Here is a 7,371-nt window from a genome sequence, read left to right on the forward strand (position 1 = left end):
CAGCAATCTCGTTAGAACAAAGTGTAAGGCTCTCAGCTGCTGCTGTCAAGGTTTTGAGACACCAGCGGGCGAAGGGGTGACTTATGAATTGAATTTCAGCCAATTTTACGTATGAAAAAGTAAGGAAGCCTAAGTTCGAGCGGCGAAGTATTTCGGGTGTTGGGAAATTTTACATAATTTTAAAAAATGTTGCGGAAGAATTTAACATTCGAAGAAACAGTGAAAAAAATTCAATTTGGTATCTTGTTAAATTATACTACAGGTCACAGACTCTCCGATTTTTATGACTAAAATCAACCCAAATGGCTAAATCGGATATCTCTATATACGATAACATGTTCAAATACACTTTTCTGAAATATTTATTTGTATTTATTTATTTAGTTAGCTACCTCTCTCTCAGCAGTTTAGAACATATCGTTATATAGGCGGGGATAGCATCCGTTTACAGAAAATTTCACGCTATTAAAAATTTGGTTCAGAGCAGGTTTGGTTATATCTAGCTTTAATAGTTTGTGAGATACAGAGATAGCCAAGAATGTACTTTAAACCCATTAAGAGGCGAGAGTACGCTCACATTTAAAATTCGATGAAGAGCATTTAGTAGGCGGACCATTTGTCCAATTTCGCTCATCCGATACCAAGGGACATTCGTTTCATAAATCTGTCACTTGCGCGAACCCACGGGCGGACAGACAGTCACATACATACATATTTATCTATATCCATCAGTTTTGTGTGAAACAACCAACCGTTAGGTGAAAAAAACTTTATACTCTGTAGCAATATGTTGCGAGAGTATAAAAATATTACACGAATATAACATTTGATGACGCAAAGTGCAGAGTATAAGTGAAATGAAGGGACAAGAAGCTGCAGCTTCAGTTAATTAACATCGATTCGTTGTTGTTGTTTTTATATTATCTTTCCTCATATTTGTTTCCTTTTTTCCAATTGATAAACGTAATAATGATCAGCTGTGAAACATTGCAAATAACTATATAGTATATGTATGTATGATGTCTTATCTTGATAATGAAGGGACACATCTGTAATTTAAAAACATTAACAAAAAAATTAATAGCTTCTTGTGGAGAAAAGGATGTGCGCAGAATTTCATTTCCTAAACTAAATAGATTTAGTTTGCGTATATATAGAGATATGGAGAGGCGGACATGGCTAAATTCACTGAACTCGTCATGCTGATCATAGATTTTCTGGGTTTCTCGAAGTTTTCTTCTTAGTGATACAAACTTCGTGCAAACTTAATATACCTCGGCTCAGTGTATAAAAACAATACCTGTGCCACTTATTAATTGACCAGCGTAAATACACAGCAGTACAAGCAAACTTTTGTAATAAGATAGTGGATTACATTTAAGCTTTAAGTTTTTCGAAAAAAGTTTGTTTAATATGCATGCATACATATGTATGTATACATGTAGCTCATAATTTTGGCTTCATTAATTGCTTAAATATACAACTAAATCTTGACATACATTGTAACACTATGCATTAATAAATATAAATTTTAGTACATCAGCACTTACGCTTTTCCACCGGAACCTTATGTGTTCTTTATTTCACCCTTTCCTGCTTTCTCTTTATTAAAAGTTCAAATGCTTTTTTAGCTTGAAAATATAAGTATTAAATATCATGAAACAATTTACTTCCCCATTTTGTCAACAAATACCTTGAAACAAAAAACACTTCGTTTATCACTTTATTCAATATTCGCATATTACTATCAGCTGTCTCCTAATTAGTGTGGCCAGATTTTTTGTTAGAAAAAACCAGGTGCGCAGTTTTAAAATTTAATCCCTTAAAATGGGGTTTGAGATTCTTATTAGCTTCCGGCTTGGAATGATATTTAACGTTCTGGTATTAAAAAATAAAGCAAATTTTTACAAAATATCAGAAAAGTCGGTCTAATTTTAATTGATCATTTAAAAAAATTTGCTGCTAGAAAGCGTATTTGACATTTCTTTAGGAGTCTGTGCCGAGAAAATTTTAGTTAGTAAAGAACACCTGACTGTTGTAAAACTTTGTATTTGTCTTTATTACGAACATTACATGTAGGTTTATGTTTCGTGTAATTTTTCAAACCAAACATATGTATTACTTAATCATTTTAGGAATTGTTGTCGAAGTGAAAGTTCTCGGTCGGATATGGATCCAGGATCGCTTAGAACCTGCTATTAGCTAAAACTTGTTTTAATTTGACCGCAAATGAGATAAAGCTCTTGTTATGAGTGTTGACAAAGTTATCCTCTAACAACTAAACCAGATTGCGACTGCAGATTCCAAATTAAAATTGACAACGTGGCGTATGAGTGATTTTTGAAATTAATTTTAATGAATCACAACCCAGCAAGTCATGATCACGAGAGCTCTAATACGTTAAAAGAACCCAGCCAACCACGGCTACCCGCTTGTGACAAATATTTCAATGCAACTACACATTTTTCTCCATGCACTAACACCAACGCACATTTTCGGGTTATTTTTTGTTGTATGATCACATGTATACGTACGTGAGTGGGTTAAATATTCGCTCGGCCTAAGACACACTCTATATGTTTATCCCCACGTTTACCCCCATGTTACCCACTGATTATCTAGTTTTTTACCCGCTGATGGTTGGCAGGGAATTTATGTAGAAACTAACACATAAATACCGTGCAACTAATAAATCCAATCTGTAAGAAAAGGATGAACCAGCACACGTACGCAAGAGTTTCGGTTACATTTAATAAGCAGAAGTCTATGGTATCGCTGTTGGGTAATGAATCGGTAATTTAATCGATAGTTGGCTTACAGGGAATCCAAAATTAAGAATGAGAATTTAGTATCACGTTAATATAGTAATACATATATGAAAAAATCTCAAAGTTATAAAAATAAATTTCAAACACCGAGTTTTTGCACACATTGTTTTTATAAATTAAAATTCTTTTGGTATTATTTATTTTACAGTTTTAATTGATTCATTAGATTTTGATTTTGTTCGGCACAAACAAATCTTAAGTTATTATAGGCAAAACTTTTCATTTAACGTTTTGGCATTGCAAAAAGCTTTATCAGTGCTTAATTTAATGCAAGGAAAATTAATTAAACATATTGCTTCGCTGTGTATATTCGTGCTAAATATGTGAGAAGTATGGTAATATTATATAACAATAACCAAATTAACAAAAAAAATTACAAACTTTAAGAAATATATTTAATGAATATACACACTATATAATATATAATGTATATCTGTAATAACTATATATTTTTATGGTATGTATATGCTTCGCTGTTGTTACAACTATGTGTTTTATGTATTACATTATGTACAGACATACAAACAAATAAAATTATTTCTCCAACTTAATTTAGCTTTAAACAAATTAACTCAAATATAGGAAAATCAAAGCCTATTAACTGTCTTAAGCTAAAAATTATAGATTATACAATTAGGTAAAAATACATACACAATTCGTGTAAACATTTACGTATGAATGTGCTATGACATTGATTATAATTATTATTGTGTGAAGAACTGGCTTTGCTCATTGATTATACGAATAAAATAATAACTACCACGCTACACCGATCGCTGTTCATTTATTACACTAAACTTAACGTCATTATTAACATCTCATAATCACAATTACCGAGAATAAAGTTCTCCATTTGCAATAAGTATTAGATTTACTAAGAGTGCATAAATAATAGTACGAAAAGCAACTTAAGTGGGGAACACCAAAACAAAATGGGTTCAGATATGTGTTTTTGGCTTTTCATGTACCCAATACTTAAAATTTACGCGCATATATTACATTGTTTGGATGTACGAATAGTATGTAGAGGTTCACATGTTGATCAATTATTGTTGGCAAAAGCGTTTTCACACGCCGTCAAATGACTTCACATTCCCTTTGTTACCCTAGGTTTTGGTTTTTTGTTTCTAAAAGTTTTCGGCGCCAGATACTGAACATTCGTGGGCCACGAATCGTGGCACTTTGCCGACAACACCATCGTCACTAAGCTTCATTATAATCATTATTATTGCCATTGTTGTAGCAGCACCAAAATTATTATTGCAGTTAGTCAATTAATGTATTTTTGCACCGGTCATCTATTGCACGTAATAAATATTTTTTTTTTACATTATTTATCGGTTTTTGCTTTTAGCCGGCGTAGGCAGCATACCGTTATACCTTTTCGTAAATGTGAAAATAGTTCTTGTAAGCTTTTTTATTTATGTTTTTATTCAGCTACAATGGTTGTTGTTGCTGGCGCTATGTGTTGTGTATTGTATTAAGTTTTATGTTGTTGGAGCATTTTCGGTGTTTGCTGCTACACATACTCATACATAGACTTTTATTACAACGTGATACGTCTAGTTTGTCTGATTTTATTTTTAGATTTAATTCAATTTTTACTATTGGCTGTCTGACTGTATGCGGCATTGTTTAAAGCTAATGTAAGTTGATGCAAATCAAAAGGTATTATCGTCAATTTGCATCTCCAATTCGATGTCCGAAAGATTCACCTCACGCAACGAATTTATGAACATATATCGTGAAAAGTAAATATACAACCAACGGAACCATTTCATTTGGGATTTATGCTCACGCATAGCGCGACGTATTTGTGCAGCCTCATCCCATCCCAATATACACCTTTAAAGAATATTTTGAAAATATAAGTTAGCGATAGTTGTTAAAATTAAACGTATTATTAAGTGAATATACATATAATATCAAACTGTATGTATCATTCAAACTAATGTTAAATATAAATCTTCAATACGTTTACTTTAATAGAGGTATATCTAAAAATAATATATATTTTTCATTTTGATTTTTAGTTGTAGAAATGGTTAAGATTTATATTGTTCCTGTAAGAATATATTTATTTATTAAATATATTCAAAAATGTATTGGAAAAAATGATCATAAATAATGACCTTTCGTCAGAGTAAAAACAAAAAAAAAAATATAGAAAATCTACAAGTGCTGACCTACTTTTAGGAATTACACTTTTTCTCTATAAATGTACTTCGCAAGATATTAAATTTTAAACAGCGAGAATATACCTGAATGGCATTAAAAGTATTTTGTTTACAAACATTTTTGTGTATGTAAATACATACATACATATGTTATGTGTAGGCATACATTTACATATATCGGAACTGATTGCAACAATGTTTACTTTAATAATGAAAAACATTGGTCAAAACTACTAATACAAAATAATTTCCCATTAAAATATTGTAGAATATGAATCAAAGCTAACAATCCTAATATTTAAACGATAAAAAATGAAATGTTGTAATAAACTTCAGAAACTATGGCAAGTCATGAGTGTGCTTGTTTTAGAGTTAGCTATCAGAAACTTTCACATAGTATCTTATCATATCATATTAACATATATGACTAGCAAATTATTAATTAATTGCTTGACTTTGATGAGAACTCACCAATATGACGAAATGCAGCATGTACAAAGCAAATCGAAAATCGAAATATATTTCCTTAAAATATTTATGGAGTCCAGCGTATAAAATTTGCATTCTGTAAAAATTACAAAATAAAAGTTGTAGTCGATATGTTTAGTCATAACGCAATTTAGTTATATATTCATCGCGCGTTCTCAGCACGACAAATGCTAATTACATGCGTTTCGAAACTCTGGCAGGTATGACGCTATCTCAATAGCATACCTCTGGAATGGCACCTGGTCGCTATTTATGTACTTACCTTTTGGTAATAAATTAGCTAAGCACAGTGACGCTGCTGCGAAATAAACTGCACTGTGATTGGGATGTTGGCTCACACCATCTCGATCGAATGTACAGATCGCTTGAATATCTAGACTTTCAACGGTGTGTAATATTAAATTAGCAACAACTGGTGCTTTCCATTCAACATTAGGGTCATCTGGAAGGTTTGTTGCGTTCACCATTATAATATTCGCTGCTGGAACACCCAACATTTCACATGAACGCCATAATTCTTCACGTCGTAATTGCGCTTGTTTCTCATAATTACCTATTAATAGTTAAACAAGTTACTGTCTTCTAATCAAATACTTTACTATAATATGAAAAATGTGTTAATATGTACATCGGATGTGAATTCATTCAATTTGTAATTTAAAGATATTAATCATACTCACCGTTGGACAGACATAACACGTACACTTGGCAGCTGGAACGATGTGTTAATGTGTATATTAGTGGGCCAAAGAACATGCATTCATCGTCCGGATGTGAAGTCACTAGTAAAACACGATCCAATTTGTGTTGTCTTGGAAAGCGCACATTGTTGATCAGCTTGCACCAACGCCACAATGGGCTGTTGCTGCGTGTTGTATAAAAAATGCCCAGGCATACTAGCAAGTACACCAGACACGCGTAAATAATATGCTCCAGGGCTTCGATTGCTGTCGAACTGAAGCGTCGATACGATAAAGTCGCCCAGTGCAGAATGTTAGCACGCCACGTTTCTTGTAACAAAATCAACGCTTGCGTCTGATTGCCAACAAACTGATGCAGGAACCGACCGCTATCCTCGTACAATTGCAATGTACTCGCACTTATCAATTCGAACACTTGATTAAGCCAAGACAATTTCATTTCATTTCAAATGCAGCGCACACTGATCAAAGTTTTCGAGGCAAAATGGTTTAATCGTTAAATTAGTTTGAATAATTATTTTTCCGAATTTCTAGGTAATGTATTACATCAAAGTAAAGCTATTATTTAAATACATACATTTATAATTTATAGCTTGTTTAATTTTTCCGGTGGGTAAGCCAAGACAAATGTTTCCAATTATGGTATTAATGATTGGTATTTCTTTTTATCGTTTTTCGTTAGAGTTTTCAGCTTAGACACTGTTTAATAAATCCAATTCTTTCATATCGGAATAAGATATCAATTATTTTGTTTAAGAGCTATAAAAACTGAAGTTTTGTTTTGCCTCTGGCGCGCACCTGAGAGTCCACATTTGTTTCCTATATTTTTGGTGGTCGGTCGGTTCCTTTGGCAAATGGCACAGACAGCAAGCAGCTGTTCTCAAATTTTAGCATTAGTGCTGCCACAGTTAGCATAAATCTAAAATTAACTAAAATAAAAGTCGTTATGTCCAACAATAAAATTCAAAACAAATAATCTGTCGATATTACTTTCACAGCAACAACGGATGTTACAACTTCATATTTTGGCTAAATTATGCTGTGTGTTATTTATTTGTGAACATAAGTTTCCCATTATTTTTTCAACTTGCCCTGCAAATTTTCATTTTAATTTTATTAAGTTTGTTAACGTTAGCATGAACTTGTAAAAATATTGTGACATGTAGCAGTATTCAA

The 7,371-nt window shown here is 32.4% G+C and overlaps 1 protein-coding gene across 2 annotated transcripts; it reads right to left on the reverse strand.

The window, feature by feature from the left end:
• Nucleotides 1–2,919: 2,919 nt before the first annotated feature.
• On the reverse strand, nt 2,920–7,111 carry LOC105228520 (N-acetylglucosaminyl-phosphatidylinositol de-N-acetylase). Of its 2 annotated transcripts, XM_011208381.4 has the most exons (5): nt 6,773–7,079; nt 6,175–6,656; nt 5,757–6,047; nt 5,477–5,570; nt 2,920–4,673 (listed from the first exon to the last, which is right to left on the reverse strand). In XM_011208381.4, the coding sequence occupies exons 2-5, from the start codon at nt 6,632–6,634 to the stop codon at nt 4,490–4,492; spliced, it is 1,029 nt and encodes a 342-aa protein (XP_011206683.1). In that variant the 5' UTR covers nt 6,635–6,656; nt 6,773–7,079; the 3' UTR covers nt 2,920–4,489. The 2 variants fall into 2 exon arrangements, with proteins under 2 accessions (XP_011206683.1, XP_011206680.1); XM_011208378.4 differs by having other exon boundaries at nt 6,175–7,111.
• Between the last annotated feature and the right edge of the window lie 260 nt (nt 7,112–7,371).

Source organism: Bactrocera dorsalis, chromosome 2 (assembly GCF_023373825.1).
Source record: "Bactrocera dorsalis isolate Fly_Bdor chromosome 2, ASM2337382v1, whole genome shotgun sequence".
Lineage (NCBI taxonomy): Eukaryota > Metazoa > Arthropoda > Insecta > Diptera > Tephritidae > Bactrocera > Bactrocera dorsalis.

Excerpts from the sequence above, each read along its gene's own strand:
- LOC105228520 (XM_011208378.4), bottom strand. The coding sequence starts at position 6,634 with ATGAAATTGTCTTGGCTTAATCAAGTGTTCGAATTGATAAGTGCGAGT. Across the intron at positions 6,048-6,174 it reads CGTGTTATGTCTGTCCAACG|GTAATTATGAGAAACAAGCG; the intron begins GTGAGTATGATT and ends AACTATTAATAG. Across the intron at positions 4,674-5,476 it reads TGCTGCATTTCGTCATATTG|GTGTATATTGGGATGGGATG; the intron begins GTGAGTTCTCAT and ends TATTCTTTAAAG.